Genomic DNA, 20,476 nt, shown 5'->3' with positions numbered 1-20,476 from the left:
TGCCAGCACTTATTGCTTGAATATACTGTAGAAGAGAGAGAGAGAGGTTGCATTTATAAACTGCAGGGCAGAATGTTACCTTGTATAAAATGGTTTAAAAAATGAGCTTGTATACATTTTTAACTAATATGAAGTCCACCAAATGTGTCCCTAATTGTTGAATAGTTTTCCAGTCAAGAGTTATCATTAAAGATAATGTTAGGAGTTTTTATACAATTTCTTTAACAATCCCCAGACTTCCTTTTTTTTTATGTCATGAAAGTTCGAGAAACATAAACAGCACTGAACTGCCATTGATATTGAGTAATGTAGATTTTACTGTTCCTTGGGATCTTCAATATATTCGGAGAAACCATTTAATTCATATTTTTAAGTAGGAAGTTATTAAAGAAGACTCAGGTTCGGGTAAAACCGATTCAATCTCCTTCAGTTGTTAGAAAATTCAATATGTTTTATTTAAGCAGAATCATGTATACTGTATATTAACCATTCCAAGCAATCTTTAGTCAGCCCAGAAAGGCCAGATGTATGGGAATTGTAAAAAATCAGGATATGCATAAAAACTGTTCAAGTGCATAAAGCAGCCCCATCTGGAAGACATCTACCAGAAATGAAGTTGTACAAAACCATTCCATTGATAATAAAGCTAATTTTTATGGGTCTGACAAGTATGTAATTATGTTCAGTGGTGCTTTTCAGATTTTATCACAGTCAATAAACCGCAGTGGTAATTTCATTCCCATTTGACATATTTACATGGAAACATTTGATTGGAGGAATTAGTAACCCTGAAAGCCTTGATAGATATGTTTTAATGATCTGTGACCTCCGCAGTCCCTCATCTGTTTATTGTTGCAACAGGCGAGAAGTCGTTCCTGTGTGACCTCTGTGGCTTTGCGGGCGGGACCCGGCACGCCCTCACCAAGCATCGCAGGCAGCACACAGGTCAGTGTGGCTGCCCCGCCCCAGGGCCCTTGGGCCCAGCATTCCTTCCTGGTCCTCCACAACCTGTGTTCCCGATTTGTGTAAATCTGTGTACTTGAGGGTCTACTGAAAATTCTGCTTGAATAAGATTTTAATTCATCTGCCTTTATATATCTATGAAGTAGGCCTATTTCGAGTTTGGGGGATCAGGTGTCCTCTGTCAGTTCAGGTTAAACAGGAGGGAAAGAGTGTCTGAGGGTATCCCAGACACATCTCTGTGGTCAGGAGCCTGCCTCGGGTGCTGTGTGAGGCCGGGGCATCTGCTTTCCTCTCAACGCTTGCCTCCTCTCAGTCAGTCTCTCCTGTCTGTGTTCCTGCTCAGCCCACCTCTTAGGCGCTTCTCACCTGCTCACCTAGAACCCTGCCTTCCCACCTGTGTCTCGGCCTCCCTAAATACCTGACCTTGTAGCCAGCAGTCCCTCTGCCAGTTGGAACAAGCACATGTGGTTGTAGGTCTGTCCTTTTTGAGGTATTTTTGCGATTAAGAATGGAAAGCAGTGAAGAGGCAACTTTAAATAGCTAAGGACATTGAAGATAAATCACTTTTTCCCCCCTCCATGATCATTTGCAGTGATTCAACAAAGTAAACTAAATGCTTTGGGTTAAGAACACATAAGGATGAAATATTTTAAACATTTATTAAAGTTGATTACCTACTGGTATGCTGTAATACATCTTACAAGTAACTTCTGAATTATACGTGCCTGGGACAGTGCTGGGTTTTGGTGATGTCCCTCGTAACTATTAGTTGAATTACTTTTTACTCTCACAAGTGTTCTAGTTTAGATGATAAATCATACAGTAATAGAATTTCTAACTTAGCATTAGATTTTTACTGGGTACTGTGAGAATGGTGGAGTTTGGTAGTTATACTCAAAATGGCATAAAATTAAGATACATGAAATACGTGGTTTATGGTGCATTTTGATCCTTGATATGTATAACAGTTAGCTACAGGTGCTTTAATGCCCATTATGGTATCTATAAGATCAATGAAAATTAATGCTAGCCATTCCTTTTAGATAGTAAGTTTATATGTTTCAAATTTCTATATGGGATAAGGGCTATTATTGAGTTGGAAAATGTCCAATATTAACATAATGTTGAAAACTCAACCTTTGTAAACAGAAAATTCTGTTTTAAGTTTACAGTCGTGAGGTATGATCGCATTTTTTGAACCCAGTGATTTAGAGATTCAGTGTAAGAGATGGCGGAAGAGCCCAATGGATGGCAATCACCCTTGACTACTATTTGGGAGAACTCGAGAATGTTTATGGTAGAGTGTGTTCATGTGGGGTTTTCTGGTTCTTAATGTTTTGAATTTTTTGATGCCTGAGCTGTTGCCATGCCGACGTCTCACCCTGGCGTGGCCCTGGGGGTCGTGGACCCCCTGTGCGCCCATTACCAGCATGGCCACGCCGCCTCTTCCCCCGCAGAGGGGCTGGTGAGGCTGTGATCACAGGCATTTACTGGTGATCGATCATGAACCTGCATCGAGCAGGCACAACTTTATATTTTATGTCAGGTCCAGAGGCTCCTTATTACTTTGCTATTAACTTTATACCATATAGGACAATGTCTCGCAGACAGAGGCATCTGTCTTTTTGGCATTTATCTGCCTCTGTGGCACAAATCAAACATGATTCTTTAATACCAAAGTCAGTTCTTAAGATTCTTTGCTTCAGCCAGACAGCTTACTACAACTCAGTCTAGGCCCTCAGCTTTTATGCTGGATTTATAATATGTAAGCAACACACAACTTTTTTTTCTTTTCTTCAAGGCCAGATTTGTTTGGTTCATTTGAAATCTGTATTTTTCTGATGTAGTCCTCGTTGACATGGTTTACCTTTTTACCACAGAGTACCCACCCAACTTACAATCAGCTTGGAAAGGGGTAGGTATCAAAAGCGTTCCAAATGGCGTAAATAACTCCCCACTGCAATACCGGCTGTCCAGGGGGCTGACACAAACCATCTTCCATTCCGAGATTTACTTTTATCACCTGTCAGAGGCCCTTGATTCAAGGGCACAGGAGCAGATCCTCACGTGTAGTTGAAGAGTCTTGGCCGGCTTAATAACCACCAGCCCGCCCAAAGGAATGCAGGGTGAACTTCCAGGGGAAGGGCCGGCCTGTCTGACAGATGGGTGGCACGCAAGGGGCACCACTGTTGGTCTGTAGCCACTCTGGTGCCACTGTCCTTTTACTCTCTGCCACTGGAGCCTCAGATGCAGACTGTTCCTTGATGGTGATTGTGCCCAGGATTACTGCTTGTCCAGGAAAGGAGGAAAGTGACTCTATCTAAACTACCGTGAACTCTTAGGTTAGGGAACCAGGCGGAAAGGAAGTTACACCAGCAGGATGTATGCAGGGAGCCCTGTGGACTCATAGATAGCATCACTCAAGTAGTTAATATTTCACACATAGGTTTATTGATCCTTCTGGCCTTAGAATGACAGAGAATTCAGAGGGACGGTTCCCAGTGCACTGAATCAGTTTGACGAGTCCATCAGAAACTTTTCGTTAATCAGCGCACCTGTCTCATTTCATGCAACTCACAGATATTACCAAATGGAAATTCTTATTTAAAATTTGTATGATTTTCTTTCAAATTTTACAATCTGGAAATTGAGTTTGATTTACTTATTTATTTAGCTGTCTATTGAGACTAACAAACTTCTGTATTTCTGAAGTATATTTCCTTGAAGAAATTACCTGAAATTTCCAGAAGAAATGATTATTTCTGGATAAAATGAAGATCCTGATGGGCATATTCCAATAATAGTATTGAACATGTAATAGAATCAGTGAGTTATAGATTAACTGTTATGTATAGATTGAATAAACTGTAGTCTGTGTAAATGGACACAGAGTTCTTCTGTCAAGAGCCCAAACATGCTGAAGTCTTCCTTTCCTTAGTGGCTGAAGCTTGGTATTTTATGTAGTTTATTTTGAGATCATTATATTTTTTCTCTGTCAGCTTATGGATTATTCAAGGTTTCTAATACATAGTTTAATTTGTTGTGTTGTCAAGTTAAATACAAAGAGACAGTTTATAGTTTATTGCAGTACAATGTCAGTTTCGTATGATCTTCAAATTATTACAGTTAAGAAAAACATCTACTCTGCTTCATTAACCATGCAAAAGTTTGACTGTGTGGATCTCAACAAATTGTGAAAAATTCTTAAAGAGATGGGAATCCCAGACTACCTTACCTATTGCCTGAGAAACCTGTGTGCAGGTCAAGAAGCAGGTGTTAGAACTGGACATGGAACACGGGAGTGTTTCAGAGCCGCGAAGGGAGCGTGACAAGGCCGTGCACTGTCAGCTGCTCACTTAACTGCCGTGCAGAGGGCACCGCGCAGAATGCCGGGCTGGAGGACTCACAGCTGGGGTCAGGATTGCCGGGAGGAGTACCCGCAACCTCAGATATGCGGATGACATCACCCTAATGGAAGAAGCGAAGAGAAACTGAAGAGCCTCTTGATGAGGATGAAAGAGGAGAGTGCAAAAGTTGGCTTAAAACTCGACTTTCAAAAACCTAGGATCGTGGCATCTGGTCCCATCAGTTCATGGCAAATAGATGGGAAAAAAAGCGGAAACAGTGACAGATTTTATTTTCTTGTGCTCCAAAATCACTGCAGACAGTGACTGCAGCCTTGAAATTAAAAGATGTTTGCTCCTTAGAAAGAAAGCTATGACAGACCTAGAAGTGTAGTGTTAGTCGCTCAGTTGTGTCTAACTCTTGGTGACCCCATGGACTGTAGTCCACCTGGCTCTTCTGTCCATGGAGTTCTCCAGGCAAGATTGCTGCAGTGGGTTGCCATTTCCTTCTCCACAGGATCTTCCCCACTGAGGGATCAAACCTGGGTCAGCTGCATTGCGGGCAGATTCTTCACTGTTTGAGCCACCAGAGAAACCCAGTAACGGTGAAAGCACTGGTTATTGGCCACCCTGCCAAGTGTCTGACCTGTGCTTTAACTGCTTTGATCCTCACTATTGTCTGTGTTTGGTGTCTTATCCTCCTGGTCTTGCTCAGGGGTTACCAGGTAGGGAGTGAAATACGAAGAAACCTGAATTGGGATTGAAGTCCTTTTATCTCCTCTAACTACTGCCCTGGGCTGCAGTGACAGACAAATACCGTCAGATGAAATGTGTATGCATTCACTAAATATTCCACAGCTATGAACAGGGCCATACAAACAGGAGAATGTAGGATGTATTTCTAAACACTCTTGATTTTCAAGCAGACGTAGAGCTGTTGGCTGGCTAAATAGATGCAGAGTAATTGTAAACCAAGTTCTTTCATCGCTTATTTCCTATATGCTAGTATACTTATAAAACTATTAATGAAAACATGAGAAATAAGTAGAGTATTGAATATATGTAAAATTAATCCATCCTAGTTGGTGATGGACAGGGAGGCCTGGCGTGCTGCGATTCATGGGGTCGCAAAGAGTCAGACACGACTGAGTGACTGAACTGAACTGAACTGATGTGTAAAGTTTCTTAGGAAAACCGTCAATTGACAAGAGCATTTGTGAATATCACAACTGTGATTTTGGGGAAGAGGTGGTAAGGTTTTCTCTAGTTCGTACATAATGTGAGTTTCACACATCTTTTAAGTTGCCTGGTAGTCATACAGGAAAAAGTAGTAGGTGAAATTATATTTTATAAATAGATAATCCAACCAGATCTGTGTAAATCATTATCACTTCAACATGAAGTCAATATAATGTTCTTTCCTGTTTTATCTCCCCCATGCCACCACCACCCCCTCCCCCCAGGAGTTTGAAATTTTGTGTGTATTTTGCACTTGTAGCACATCTCAAGACAGAGGCCAATTTTTTCTCTAAAATTCATTATCCCTGTTTAAGTTATGATAAAATTCACATATTGAAAAGTATATTCTCTTTCCCAAGCTGTTCCAGACTTAAAACATTTTTTTTAACAAGTGAGTTCAATATCAGTTTTTAAGTTTAAATTTACACTAATGAAAATGGAATCACCCATCTCAGGCACTCACCAGCCAGTGTAGCTAGTGAAATTATAAAAACTGATCAGACCTGACTTCTTTAAGTTTGTGTGTGCGGAGAAAAAGGTATCATTCAGAGAGGTGTGAGTCCTGAGCAGGCCTTAACCACCCCAGGGCTGAACTGTGTCTGCAAATGAAGCTGCTGTGTCTAAGCTTCTGTGGCCGCTCAGCGGTAAAGAATCCACCTGCCAATGCAGGAGACCCAGGAGACAAGGGTTTGATCCCTGGGTTGATCCCCTGGAGGAGGAAATGACAACCCACTCCAGTATTCTTGTCTGGGAAATCCCATGGACAGAGGAACCTGGAGGGCTGCAGTCTGTGAGGTCACAGAAGAGTTGGACATGACTGAGTGACTTAGCACACACACTGGTGTGTCTACACAAGGAAGTTTATGGTGCTGTTAAGTATTATGTCAAATGTTTCTTTGAGGCCTCTTTACTCAACTTAGTGAATTGTAATTTCTCTTTACTTCTAAAAGTTTTTAAATTGGTGTCAATTTGTAGCTTGGTTTTATTTTTTCTTTGTATTTAATTTCAGGATTTTAGTTAAGTTTTACACTGAGTATTCAAAGTATATTTTTGTTACATATTTTTCTGTGGTTTTTAAGCTCACTGAAACTTTTATAATGGCTCTAATCTAACATAGTGTGTTAAAGGATTCCAAATTCCAGTGTGAAACCAGATATTTATATTTTTATATGAATGAGTACTTTGCGTTTCTGTTTAGATTAGGCAATTTAGATTCCTACTTGTGTAAGTTATGTTTGAATACATGATCTATATCTTCCTTCTGTTCTAATAGAGAAATAAAAATTAATGGTATCTTCTTTCTTACTCTACAAACAAATGTTCAACAATCCTACATATGTGTGATCTTAAAATTTCATGGAAAAAAATGTCTTTTCAATTGTCAATAACAGATTAAGCTCTTCATTTTCGATTTTTGTAATTGGAATGTACAACCCTTTTTGATTTATTACAGGAGAAAAACCCTTCAAATGTGACGAGTGTAACTTTGCTTCCACGACGCAGTCTCACCTGACGCGGCACAAGCGGGTGCACACGGGAGAGAAGCCCTACAGGTGCCCCTGGTGTGACTACAGGTAACGGGTCATTGTGAAGCGGGTGTAGTCACGTGAGGCATCATGGTGGGGGAAAATCCTGCTGAAGTCACCATCAGCGAATTTGTTTTTTTTGATTAGCATGAATTACAATGATTTAAACATGATTTGCATATTATGTTGGGAGTTTATCACACCACGTAGTTTTGGTGACTCTCTTTAAAAATGTAAAGTTCTCTTTACATTTTTTATAATCTTAACATTTTGGTTTTATAATCCATTGGTGCACCTGACTTTCAAGTGATTTTCTTTCTTTGCTCAAAGTAAGGAACCATCCAATCAATTCAACACCCATGGCATCTCAGCTACTGTGAGTGAGGCACTCATTTAGACAGTGAAGATAACGTGAGAGATGTTTTCTGCCTTTAAGGGTATTGTAGCATAATGGGCGTCTTGTATTAATGTTTTGTAAATGCTTGTAGAGTTTGGTGTCACTTAAAAAGGCCAGGGGAGTGCATAGAGAAGGAGCAAGCTCAGTCCTGCTAGAGTAGAGAGTCTTTCAGCCACAGGTTAGAAGATGTAGAACTTTCAGACACGTGAGTGTTCCACATGGATGCTGGTGGTTCAGCTCAGTGTGGCTTTCTCATGCTGAGAGCATGGTGGTGATGAGTGCTCTATCCATTCGCGAACGCCTCAGTGGCTGTCGTCTGCCAGGTTGCAGAGTGACTTCACGGAGGCCGCAGGGCACAGGTGTGCAGAGGCAGGAGTGGGGGGGTGACCCTTTTACTCTGTGACAAGCTCCGTGCCGCCAGGGCGTGGGGGATAGGGCAGTGGACATGTGGGTTGTGACTGGATTACACAGGGAGGCTGTGAGCGTGCTCTGAGCTCACTGTGGCCTGTGAGACATCACGGGGTGTGCATTCAGCCGAGGGCCATCTTCCTAGGGCCTCCATCAGCCAGACTGTGGGGCTGGAGGTCTCATGGACCCGTTGTGCATGGAGATGTGGAAGCACTGAGGGCAGTTCTTCAGTGCATCCTGCCTTTGTGACATATTAGAATCTCTACCTTAACCTGCAGACTTTGTAAAAACATAGATTTTTGTTACTCCTGCAGATGTAGCCTGTGCATTCAGTAAATATATTGCCACAATCTCCATTATTAGCCTCATTATTGCATTAAGTTTTATGTCAAAGGTCATCTAATAGTATAGAGATATTACAGATATATTTCATTCATCAATTATTCATTTATTCAATGTTTTGTCAGTTCTGTTTTTTGCCTAACGCTAAACTGGTATATCTTTGAAATTTGGTAAAATGTTGATCCAGTTAGAGATAGGCATAGAAATTCTAAGACTCTGAGAATATGACTTCTTTAAAAAGCAAGCTGTATTAAATGCTATTTTTTTTATTAAAGAGATTATGTTGTAGTTGCCTTTCCTACAAAACATGGAAGCAATTACAAATTTATATAAAATTTCCCTTAATTATAACTCTTGTTCAGTCTCTTAAGTTGTGACCCACTCTTTGCAACCCTGTGGACTGCAGCACACCAGGCTTTCCTGTCCTTCACTATGTCCCAGAGTTTGTCAAACTCATGTCCATTGAGTCCGTGATTATCACTTTTAGCTGTTAGGATTTTATTCTTTCAGTCGGCACTTTATGTCTAAATTTTGAATCTCTTTTTTTTTTCTAGTTGTTTATTTCATGATCAATTTTAATTTTCACACTTAAATTGTATAACCACCTTGTTTCATTTATCCTGTATAACTGTGGTTTCAAACTATAATTTTTAAGTTGCAGAACTATCACTTTAGACACGATCTTATACAGACCCCATATATAAAATAGATAAAAATGGGATCTACCAGTTACAGATTTCAGAGCTGCACTCTGTAGTAGTCACTTACTATAGCACTGACAAATACCATAGAAGACTCTTGATAAGCAGAAAGTGTTCCAGTGGGAGAAGTTATTGCTTACAGTTGCTGTTGCATTAACCTCCGTGTCCTGTTTGTGACTTCGGAGGGAGCACTCAGCAGGGCTGGGTAGTCATGAACTTGGGCTCCATGGAGGTCGTTCAGCCTCTTACTCGTTTGTGAAAGACACGTGGTTTGAGTACCAGTTTACAGAATTGCTGCTGACGTATGGTAGGAACAGACTGAGATCACGTATCCAGAGCCCTTGTTTTCACTCTTATCTCAGGTTGGGACTTCAGGTGGCTGTAGGCTTTACTTGACCTGACCATTTCAAGATACTGTTCAGTGAGGTAATGCAAGAGTTTCAGTGCCCTGAAGGTTGTTAGTGTGTTCAAATTTATTTATAATCCTTGCCATGATGGATTTTTTTCCTTTAACATTTTTTCAAGTTAAAAAAAGTCAATCATTAGGTAATGGCTGAAATACCTTAAACTTTCAAAAGATCTGGTCTGAAAACCGCTCTTTCCTTCATCTTTCCTTCAGTAATTTTAATACTTACATGGCCTCAAGTTAGATTGATAACAGTAATAACTTAATTTTTAGACAGTTATGCAATTTTCAGGTCTTTGCTCCAAAAGTACTTTAATCTAGATCTTTGTGCATAGTATATGATTTTTTTGGGAGGAAATTTGTGGATGTAGGATTTCAGGCTGTTGGTACCAAGATGGGGGTGTGAATTTTGTTTTGCTGCTTGGTACCGTGTTTTGGTTGGGTCTCTGTATGCAGAAACATATTTCTAAGTATGTTAGGCTTTCTTGGTGTGAAATCGTATTATACTTTTGCCAAGGCTGAGGCCATACTATTTGTCCCCCTAGTTGAGTTACCTCCTTGAAACAGCATCACTTCCACTGAGCAGTGTGTTTGAGCCAACTGGATCCCATCCAGTCCATACCTCTGTAAGCCCGGTGAGAAGAGGAGCTGGCGTATTCTAAGACTGTTGTTACTGTCCTGTGAATTAACACTCAGGACATTTATGTCTAGTGATCACTATCAAATTTCCTTCGAAATGCTGTAAGTCCTTGATAAAATGGTGATTTTGTCTTCATTTAAACCTTTTAAATTGAATGTTATTGGAAGTAAATAATTTGAACAGTTTCTGTTCATATGACAGTTTTATCTTCTGTGCATACATGGTTAGATTTACTTTCACTAAATAGACAAAGACCAGTTAACTTGACCAGAAGTAAAAAAAAAAAATTTCCAAATATGTGAATACTCTTAAAGTTAGGGACTGTGAATGAAATCTAGGCTTTTCAGCAGATCTTTTTGTTTTCTTACTGATGAAAATAAGATTTCTAAATGAGCATATGGTTAACTTCATAAAGACTGTTTTAGCTACACAGCATAGGAAGAACAAACTGCTTACCAGGTCTACCTCACAACAACAAAGAAAGTATCTTCTTTCACAAAGTAAATAAATTGGAGTGTGTGTGATTTCTATAGAATAAAAATGTGTATAAGATGATCACATATTTCCTGAGAAGATGTGGTCATATTTGTCTTTTCACTGCCTTTTCATAATATTTTGTTGCTTGAAATATTTAAATACTTTTTTATATTTAGATTTTTTTCTGCTTAATATAAATAGATAAGTTATTCCTGTAGACTATTTCTATCATTGTCGTTACTAGTGCTTATTTGCAGGTAAGTTGCCATCATTAGAAATGAAAGTATTATTTAAATTTCATTAGAAAATATATTTTTTCATTTTATAAATTGAACATTAGTGGAGAAATACTAGTAGTTATAATTATTCAAGAAAAATGTGAATATAGATTTGTTTACAAAAGAATTTTATAATTGGTCTTTTGAACCTGGGGCTATTTTTCAAGTTTGCATTATTAATTTAGGCAATGACATCTCATTCTGTTTAGATGTAAACATGTACCCTTTTCCTAAGCTTTTACTGTCTGAAATATCCAAAATTCTAATCCATTACAGATCAGTATATTCCATCATTGCTTCAAAACTTTGAACCATTAATTAGTATTCATTAAAATTTTGAAGTGTAAATTTAGACTCATAGTATTGTTCTACCATATTATTTATACAGGAAATTCTTTAGATTTTTTCCTATATTAACTTGGAAACAATCTAACATTTTTCTATATTTTTGTTTTTTGTTATATATTAACTGTCACTTCTATATTAATGAGAGAAATAGAAAAAAATTCTAATATGTTATACTAAGTACCCTTTCTAATAATGTAAATCCTTATTTCCCCATGGAGTTTATTAATATTGAGCTACACTCTGTTTCACTGATCGTGCTGGCTTCACATGAGATTAGATGACTTGCACTGTGTTGGCCATAATTGGGCTTTTTTTTACATGAAACTCACCTTCTCATTGGCTTCCATTTTTTAAGATTTATAGAGAAAATGCAGTAAATGCATATTAACCATAAATGCACAAACCACTGATAAGTCATAAAATGTAACGCAAAATACTGTCTGCAGTATTAAAAATATTAAGGATAATCTTATATTATACTTTGAATGTCATTTAGTAAATTAAAGAAAACCAAGTTGAGGCCAGACTCCACCAGTTTGATCATTTACTTACTACGTCTCTGTTATTGATCTTGGAACATGTTCACTGTTTCCTAAGACAGATTTTTCCTCAGCTGTATGCCTTAATACTTCCAGTGTTACGCACTTTAAAAAACTTTTTACTGTTCTACTTTTTTATTTTATTCACTATTTTTATTATTATTTGAAATTTTAACTTCAGTTAGAAATATGACATATCATAGAGCTGAGGAATAAAAATTATAATTCCTGCCTCATATTAACAATTTACCCTTCTTTCTTTGCTGAACTTGGGCATACACTTTGATTCGTTTTCTTGCTTTGATGGCTTACTTACCCTTGGCTGATGTATTCCATAGAATCATTAATATATGAGGTTTTGATCTCAAGAAGAGTTTTCATTCCTTTTGGATGAGAGCAGCCTAAGAATGTTTGATGTAACCTTTGACCCAAGTAGTGGAGTCTCAACAAGAAATGTGCTTTCTGTGATATCCCCAACATCTCTTTTATTACTCTTCTAAATACTTTGTTTAATGTTTCTTATGATCAAATTCGCTAAGTTTTTACACATGTGACTGGACTAGGTAGAATTTAGTGTCTGTCACAACCATTTGAAGTATGTGTGTGTGTGTCCTAGAAAATTTTTGTCAAATAAAACCGTTTAACATTTCACGTGTATTACGCTTCACTAAGTAAGAAGGTGCTAAGGCCTCACGTATGATGGATCATTGCTCTGCCCTTCATAGCATCCTGGCTGGAGGACTTACTCCACAGGGATCGCCACCTCCCTGTGGGGGACTCCCCAAGGGTTCCAGTTCTCCTTTGGCTTCCTGTGCAGGTTCATAGGCAGTAATGGAGAAGCAGTGGGTGGGTCCAACTTGGGTTTGCCCTGAATAATACCAAGGAGAAAAAATAGGTTTTTGTCTTTGTAGCAGAACAGCATTTATACTGAGAGAGAAGGGGAATTATATGTACCAAAATGAACAGCACTTGTTTCTTTTGCTGAACAATCAGAGGTAGCATTTGTTTCTTTTGGGTGACATTGAAGTTGTTAAAGAATAATGATATTACCTAAAAATAATTGAATGAAAATATCTAGTATTCATAATAGATAAAATTTATAGTTGAAGCAATTTGACCGATGCCAAAAGCCTAGTTATATCACAACAAAATTCAAATTGAAAACTATTTTTGTCGGTGGAATAAACCAGACAAAGAAAGACTAGTATTGCATGATATCACTTAATGTGTGGAATCTTAAAAAAAAAAAAAAAGAAAGCAGAGAAGTAGTTGCTAGGGAGTGAGTGAAGGAGGGAGAGGTGGGTAAAAGGGTATAAACTTTCAGTTACCAGACTAATAAGGTCTGAAGAGCTAATGTACTGCATGATGGCAATCAGTGATTAAGTATTTTGAATACTTGGAATTAGTGAAGAGACTAGAACTTAAATATTCTCACCAAAAACAAATAAAACAGAAATAAATAAAACATACCAGTCAGTACTATTTCATTTGTATCAAGTCTGTTTTCTCTGTATATTTACTGGGCTTCCCTGGTGGCTTAGCTGGTAAAGAATCCACCTGCAGTGTGGGAGACCTGGGTTCGATCTGTTCTCTTCTAAAATAAGAGTACTGCTCATCCGATTACTGGAATGAGGAACCATGTCCTCGATTGAAAGCCTCCAAGTCCAGTCACCCTGCAGACTTCCCTTGGGATGTGACTCCAAGGCTCTCCTCGGTCTGTGGTCAGTGTTTCCTGGCAGCTCGATGTGTCTGCTCTGCTGTGTGTGGTGCCCGTCCTGGCGGAAGGCCCCCTCCTTCTCGCCACCTGCACACAGTTCAGTGACTCACAGGTAGATGTCAGTGCATGGCTGGCTTGTGGAACCGAATTTGGTCATTGGCAGCGTAAATGTTGGTTAGGAAGATTCTCCTAGCAGGTGTCAAGGTGGGACTTTCTGGAGGTGTGAACTTTCTCGTGAAGTAGGTGTTTCTGTAAGTTTCCATGACATCTTTTGAGGGTTTCCCTAACAAGAAGCATAATTGTATTTTCAGGTTTTTCTGTCTTAATTATGAAAGTCGGAGTGTATGTATGTGTATTTTTTTATTCCTAGCATTTCTGTTTCAGTAGAAGTTAAATTCTTTCTGAACAAATATCTCCTAATTTTCTGTTTCGTTAGTGAATTAAAAAAAAATTCTCAATAGTTCTAACTATAGTTTTGATTTGGCTTTGTATTTTCTGTAATGTATATAACTAATGTTATTTTTATCTGTAGCATATTTTACTCAAACTTTTCTTGTCTGCCCTAAGACACCCAACTACACAGACTTTTAAAAATTTTTGTCTAAGCCTATGTGCTAATATAGCACAGTATTTATGTCAGGCCTTTAGTTACTGTTGGTAACTTAATTTTCATCTGACAAAACTCTTAAATGAGTTTTATACTTATATACTTATACATTTATACTTAAATGTATAAAAAAAATCTGTAGACCTAAAAACAAATAGATTCCATAGTATTAAAAATTACAAATTGGTTCATATGCCTTTAAAAGGGAGAAGTCTCAGGTAATTTGTTTTGTTTATCACACAAGTTTTAAGTTGTTTTGTTTGTTGATGTAGCTGAAATAGGCATTGAGATCACAGATTAATTAGAAGAGCCGTTTTGAACACAAAGTGACCATACATTCCCTTTGCTATCTCTTAAAGTAGAATCCAGATAAACATGTTTATTTAACCTGCTGGCTCTGAATCCCACATCCAGTCATTATAGAAGGACCAGAGCTATCTTTGGGGATGGTCTTTCTACAAGGAATTGCTATGGACAGTCCCTCGGGTGGTAGTTAGATATATCTGTATATATTGTGGTAGAAAGAAAGGCCTTAGAGATGAAAAAAATAGAAAATATTTTTTTGGGCAATAATCTCTTGCATAATAAGTTATTCCTCAGACACTAGAGCTATTATCACACAACAAAACACTTCACAGTGTAACTATCTATATCTCCTGGCAGTGGAGGCTCATACAATGTACAGCTTGTTAGGAAAACTCTGTAATCACCAGGATTATCTAGAACAACAGTTGGAAGAACATTAGGCACACCCTTCTGGTTGTGTGGTTGAATTTCACAAACTCAGTTGTGGAGTCGAGAGAAAATAATAGAACAGGATACCTTTGAGGTGTATAGCAGTTTTACCACCTGTCATGAGTTCAGTGAGAATGCCAAGATATTAGTTATTTCATTTTGGTTTTGGATCCTTTGTTTCAACGTATTCTGAAATATTGACCCTCTAGGGACTGTTTAAAAAAAAAATCCTGAAAGAAAGAAAGGAAAGAAGAGAAAGAAAACCTTGGAATGAGCAGGAAATGGGGATGCAGTGTGTATATGAGCAAGCTTCTCTATCAGCATGCCTTCTAGACATCAGAGCCCTTGAGTGGAATAAGATGCTGTCGTCTTGGTAGCACAGTGCACGTTTTGGCTTTAGGTTAAGAATGTCTGTAAAGACAAGATGACATCTTTCCTCTCTCGCACATCTTTCTTTTGTTAATTAAGAGGATGTGGCGCAAATCCTCTGTTGACTTTTTCCTACTTGTGAGAAGCAAGTTGGCTAAATATACTCAGTCCTTTCTTTCTTGTTTGTGTTTTTTCATCTTGAGTTACAACTTTTAAGAAATACATGAAATGTCATAAAACAAATTAGAGTTTTCCATAGAGAAAAAAAGTGATAAGTTTTTAGTGCTTGCTTGTGCTTAAGTAAATCAGTTAATCTCTTAGATTTAATTATTTGAGGTAGAAATTGGTTGGCACTTAAATCTGAGAAATTTGTTTTGTTCTAAAAACCTCAAATAGCTTTACTTTAATAAAAAGTAGAGTTCTGCCCCACTTCCCACTCCCAAATTATGTTTTTCGCTTGGTTTTAGATTGTCTTCTCCCATCAGCAAGCCTGGACTGTAGGGCCTGTGGGATTGTGTGGGGATGGGGGCAGGACATCCTGGGGGCTGAGTCCCCAGATGTTTGCTTCTTACCCCAAAGGCAGTGAGTGTGTAGATAGTGGAGAATATTAAGGAGGAAACTGACATATTCATATTTTGCTTTGCAATAGTCACTGATGCGGTACAAATGAGGAGCCAGAGAGGGACACAGCAGAAGTTGGGAGAGCATCTGAAAGACAATTGCGAAGGTGCAGGCAGAAGTAATAAGTAACTAACCTTAAACCAACGTGGTAGCCATAATGGGTTGGAGAGAGGCTGATCTCAGCGCTTGTCAGGAGGGCGAACATGGTGACCAAGTGGGTGACTTTGAGGACCGAGTGACAGAAAGATGCACGCCATCCTGCTGATGCCTCAGCCAGGGCTGCTCGGCGAGCAGCGGCCACTCACCAGGTTCTCACCCCTGGAGGAGAGAGATCCCTTTGGCAAAGTGATGATGAGTGTGGGTTGGCTTTGAAATGACTTTGAAAGGCCCATGGATGCCCACATGGAGACGAGCCCGGAAATGTGTAGGTCAGTGTTGCTGTACATGGACCTGAAAGCACTGATGCGATTGGTGTCTCCCTGTGGTGAAACAGCGGGGCAAAGAGCAGGTATCGGAGACACGGAGCAGTAGCCTCCCAGCAGTGGAAGGGACCTTGGGCAGCGGGAAGGAGCCCCCGGGACAGGACACCTGCCTCAGCTCCCAGAGGTTTTCTGCGGGAGCCCAGATCCAGCACCAGGGTAGGAGCAGAAGGCACACGTGTGGTCAGAGGTGAGGCCATGGGGAGAAGCCAGAGCAGAAAGCTCAGTCATGTTGTATCTGAGTGTTTGTTTTCATTTGCTTGCTTAAGATTGCTTTTAAAATCTTACTTAAATACTTACATGCCGTGGTGAAAGAGCCAGCTGAAATAGTGACAATGAACAAATGCCTAACTATACCTGACGACTCAGATGGCCCATGTCAGCTGAGGGTTTTGTGACAGGTTGGGGGCCCTGATAATAATTTTGAAACATCGGCTGTGCCTCTCTCTTGAATTGGAGAACTCCGGCTTCATACCTCTGAACATCTACGCCCAACTGCCGTGACAATGCTCCCACATTTGGGGACACTGCATAGTGCTAAATTTAGGTTTGTTGTGGTCAGAGTTTTGAATCAAACAACACAGAAATTGTGTCATGGGATTGCTCTGCTCTCCCCTACATAGACACCCAGTCACTGGGATTTTATTTGCTTTCTATGGAGAATTTATTTCCACAAAAGATTGCGCTGTTCTGACTGTTAGATACAATTCAAAATTTTGCTTGGCACATTTGAGGGTGACCATTTAGCCAACAGTCATTTAAATGTCATCTTTTAAAGTGTGTCTTCTTTTCTGTGACTTATTCTAAACAGTTTTGCTCATGGTTTCGGACTTTTCTAAGACTGGCACATCTAACAGGCCCCTCTAGTGATGTCAGAAGTCTGTGGACTCTCACAGGCATTTACTGTGATGACCCCCATGTGTATTTACAACTCTTTCTGTTTGTTTTACCTGCATTTGTTTGACTTTATTAGTAATCACAAATATGGTATAACTCTTACCAATCACAGCTTTAATTATATTCTTTATGTCATTTGTACTAAAACTTCTGTTTCACCCCATTTTAGATTGATCCCTACCTTCTTCAAATTGCCATATTTCTAGAAACGTGTAACTTGACTGGAATGGTCCTACCAAGAGAAACGTCATAATGAGGACCATGCGGCAGGGGAGTTAGTGTGTGTATGGCTTGGAAAGAGAAGCGAATATATCACTCCGCGGGGTGAGATAGGGTGCATGATTTGTTTCCATGACTTAGGGCGGATTATAACTGCTGAGTGTTGGTGTCAGTTGCACTAAACCACTAAAAAGTGGAAATAAGTCATCTATACTGCCCCGCAGGTTGATGCATGCTTTTCTTTTGCATTCACTCGCGTTCTGTTTGGGTTTCCTTTGATTCTATAGGAATTTTCGCTTCTTTGTTTTATTATAAATTCCAGTTCCATAGGAGGGTTATGGCTGCATCTCAGAATTTGGTTTTAGCTTGTCTTTCACCTTTAAAAATGAAAAGCGCTTTTCCCTTTGCAAATTGAGATAGTTCAGGACATCTTGCCATAAATTTTTGGCACCATTTCTGTGAGTACATAAAGGTAATAGAATTGATCAGCGTAGTCCCCCTGAGGTAGGTTCATTTTAGCACTGGCTACAATGTGTTATTGAAACGGTTGGGGCAGCTTCCGTCCTATTGGCTGGGGCAGCTTCCGTCCTATTGGCTAACACAGCTTTCTTGAGGAAGAAGGTTCTCAAAGACACGACCCAGGAGTGGCAGTGAGTAAGTGTGTCGTTGGAAGTGTACCCTCAGACTCAAGGAGCTGTGTGCCTGGGAAATATATGGACAATATCAGCATATATATAGGTACACACACACATAAAGTTACGTGTGTCTCCCAATTAATGATTTCGTGTGAGCTGTGTAAACAACGTTATGAATATAAAGTTACACAATCCAAATCTTTCTTCTTGTCGTATGTGCTTTGTTTTCAACTACATACCCACACACACGTATACTACCTTCCTTCTATCCATTTTTAACACAACAGCCTTCTAAAGCATTGTGTGTTCTGATGTAAAAGAGATTCAAAACAAGGCTCCAGCTTTATTCTTACGGCTCTTTTTTTGGTTTAAAGGTGGAATATATGTTTGCTTTAGCCGTAAAAGCACAATCAAGGCGCCGTGATAAGTGAGTCGGTGCTGTAAAAGTGAAACGGATTCTGCCTTCACTCACATGAGCTATAGAAGGGGGAAGCTTTATTGTCCCTGGGAAAGTGATAAGGCAGAGTAATTGTATATTATACTGTCCCGGAACATCTGCCTGAAGACTGTTGGAGCAATTCATCTATCATGGACGATGCAGCATGTTTTGTCTTTCTGCTTTAACCCGTCCCCACTGCTGGCCTGCGTGGAGGTTTTGATAGGGACTGCGCCTGGGCCCGGGCTCCCATTAATCAGTCCCCTTGTTCAACACTCCAGCTGACATAATTACAACCTGCGCACAGCAGTTATTCAAGTCGAGTCCTTGTCACTCGTGGTGCGAAACTACACGGCGCCGATCCCGGAGGAGATTGCCTTATCACACAGAACAAGGGCTCGCAGGAGTCGAAGAGAATAGAAATGGGGAAGTGTCTTCCGGGAGTACTATATATTCCTTTAAAATAAGACATTTGAGAGACTTACAAGGGACAAAGGGAGGCATTGTGTGCGGTGACTGAAATGAACCGGTTATGATTTTTAAATGCATTACATGGAGCAATTTTGTAAAAATGGACATAGGTTATTAAATAAACTCAGTGGCCCCCTTGTCATCAGTGATTCTCTTAAGTTTTTCTTCAAAAGTGATCACGAAGCTCTGGAATTATGGTAGGTTGAAATGCTGCTTGGTAGGGCTCAATTGAACAACGTGAATAAAATATGTGTTTTAAATCTTCTGTAAATATACACTTAACTCAGAGAGGTTCGTAAGGAAAAGAGAGTCTGGGAAGAGCCTTTCAAGAGCTTTGCAAAGACAGGGAAGCTCACTATTCCCTCTGGCCAGAAAATAAACTTTGTGCCTTACTCTTTGTTGCACCTCCTCTGTCTGACTTTATGACGGGTAGCTTACTGACCAGCTCCTTGGTGTAGCAGATGTGAGAGATGTAGTCTCCTTTCAGCCACTTAAGAAATTTAAAATTTTATGGCAGCCCCACCCCTGCCCCTAATGAACCAATTTATGGGCATGTCGTGAGTTACGTGGTCAGGTCTGCAAACCTCCTGGATGAGCTGTGCTCTCAGGCATGCATGCAGAAGCTGCGGGTATTGTACATCCAGCCTTTGTAGGTTTTTTTTTTTTGTCTCTTTGACATTATAAAATTGTCTCAGGTAAAATCACCTTCTGGCCTAGGCTCTCAGAAAGATTGTGAAATGTATTTTTGGTTCTGTAAAAGTTCCATTCTATCACCTTAAGTTTGAAAAACTTTCAACTAGAAAAGCTACAGTAAACTACTACATATACTGATATTTATGTCTTGAATTATAAAGTAGTATCGTTTGTATGCGACTATTGCAGGCAACAGTTCTGTAAGGGCAGGCCTTCCTGTAGTTCCAGCCTGGCGAGTGTCTCTGCGCCTCAGCCTCTCTCCCTCCTCGGCCTCTCCACCTCCTCCTTGCCTCCTCTCTCCCTCCTCCAAGTGTGATTCCAGTGACTTAGCAGGCTCTATTCCTGTTCTTTGTTAAAGATCCTTTTCTTTTGAAGGCTTCTCATTTACATGCCTTTCCTGGTTTCCAAGCATTTCATTTTGCTAAGCCTGGCTAGTTAACAGAAAGGAGGAGAATGACACTCATTCTGTAAGGACTTCCATCCATCCATCCATCCAGTGTTCAGTCATGTCCAGTTCTTTGTGAATATAAAGGTTACAGACTCCGTGGGCTGTAGTGTGCCAGGCTCCTCTGTCCGTGGAATTTCTCAGGCAAGAATACTGGAGTGGGTTGTTATTACCTTCTCCAGGGGATCTTCTTCATCCAGAGATCAAACCCATGTCTCCCTCATTGGAAAGTGAATTCTTTACTGCTTGAGCCATCAGGGAAGCTCCCTGAAAGGACATAAGTTTGTAGAAATAGAGTAGGGGAGGGCTCTATTTATTTCAAAGGTCCAATATAAAACGAATGGCAAGGTAACAATGAGCAGGATTTCCACCAGTGTCACTGGAACCACAGTGACGGGAAGTGAGACAGGAAGAAGCATCAAGTATGGCTAAACTCAGGGCCAGTTTTCACCAGTCGTGGGCTTCAAGCAGTAGATGTCATTGGCTCATTCTTGAAAAATGTTTTTGTCATCAAGTTAGTTTGAGAAACATTCTCTTTTTACCA

The 20,476-nt window shown here is 39.7% G+C and overlaps 1 protein-coding gene across 3 annotated transcripts in view; it reads left to right on the top strand.

The window, feature by feature from the left end:
- The window catches only part of ZNF407 (zinc finger protein 407), a 373,222-nt gene that overhangs the window by 222,019 nt on the left and 130,727 nt on the right, over nucleotides 1-20,476 (top strand). For all 3 annotated transcript variants that reach the window (XM_043889302.1, XM_043889304.1, XM_043889303.1), the window contains exons 6-7: nucleotides 862-945; nucleotides 7,000-7,120. In XM_043889302.1, the coding sequence (XP_043745237.1) occupies nucleotides 862-945; nucleotides 7,000-7,120 (205 nt within the window). The remainder of the gene's footprint in view (nucleotides 1-861; nucleotides 946-6,999; nucleotides 7,121-20,476) is intronic.

The sequence above is a fragment of the Cervus elaphus genome, chromosome 27 (assembly GCF_910594005.1).
Source record: "Cervus elaphus chromosome 27, mCerEla1.1, whole genome shotgun sequence".
Lineage (NCBI taxonomy): Eukaryota > Metazoa > Chordata > Mammalia > Artiodactyla > Cervidae > Cervus > Cervus elaphus.
The sequence above is the reverse complement of the archived record's forward strand: the minus strand, read 5'-3'. Positions and strand labels throughout refer to the sequence as shown.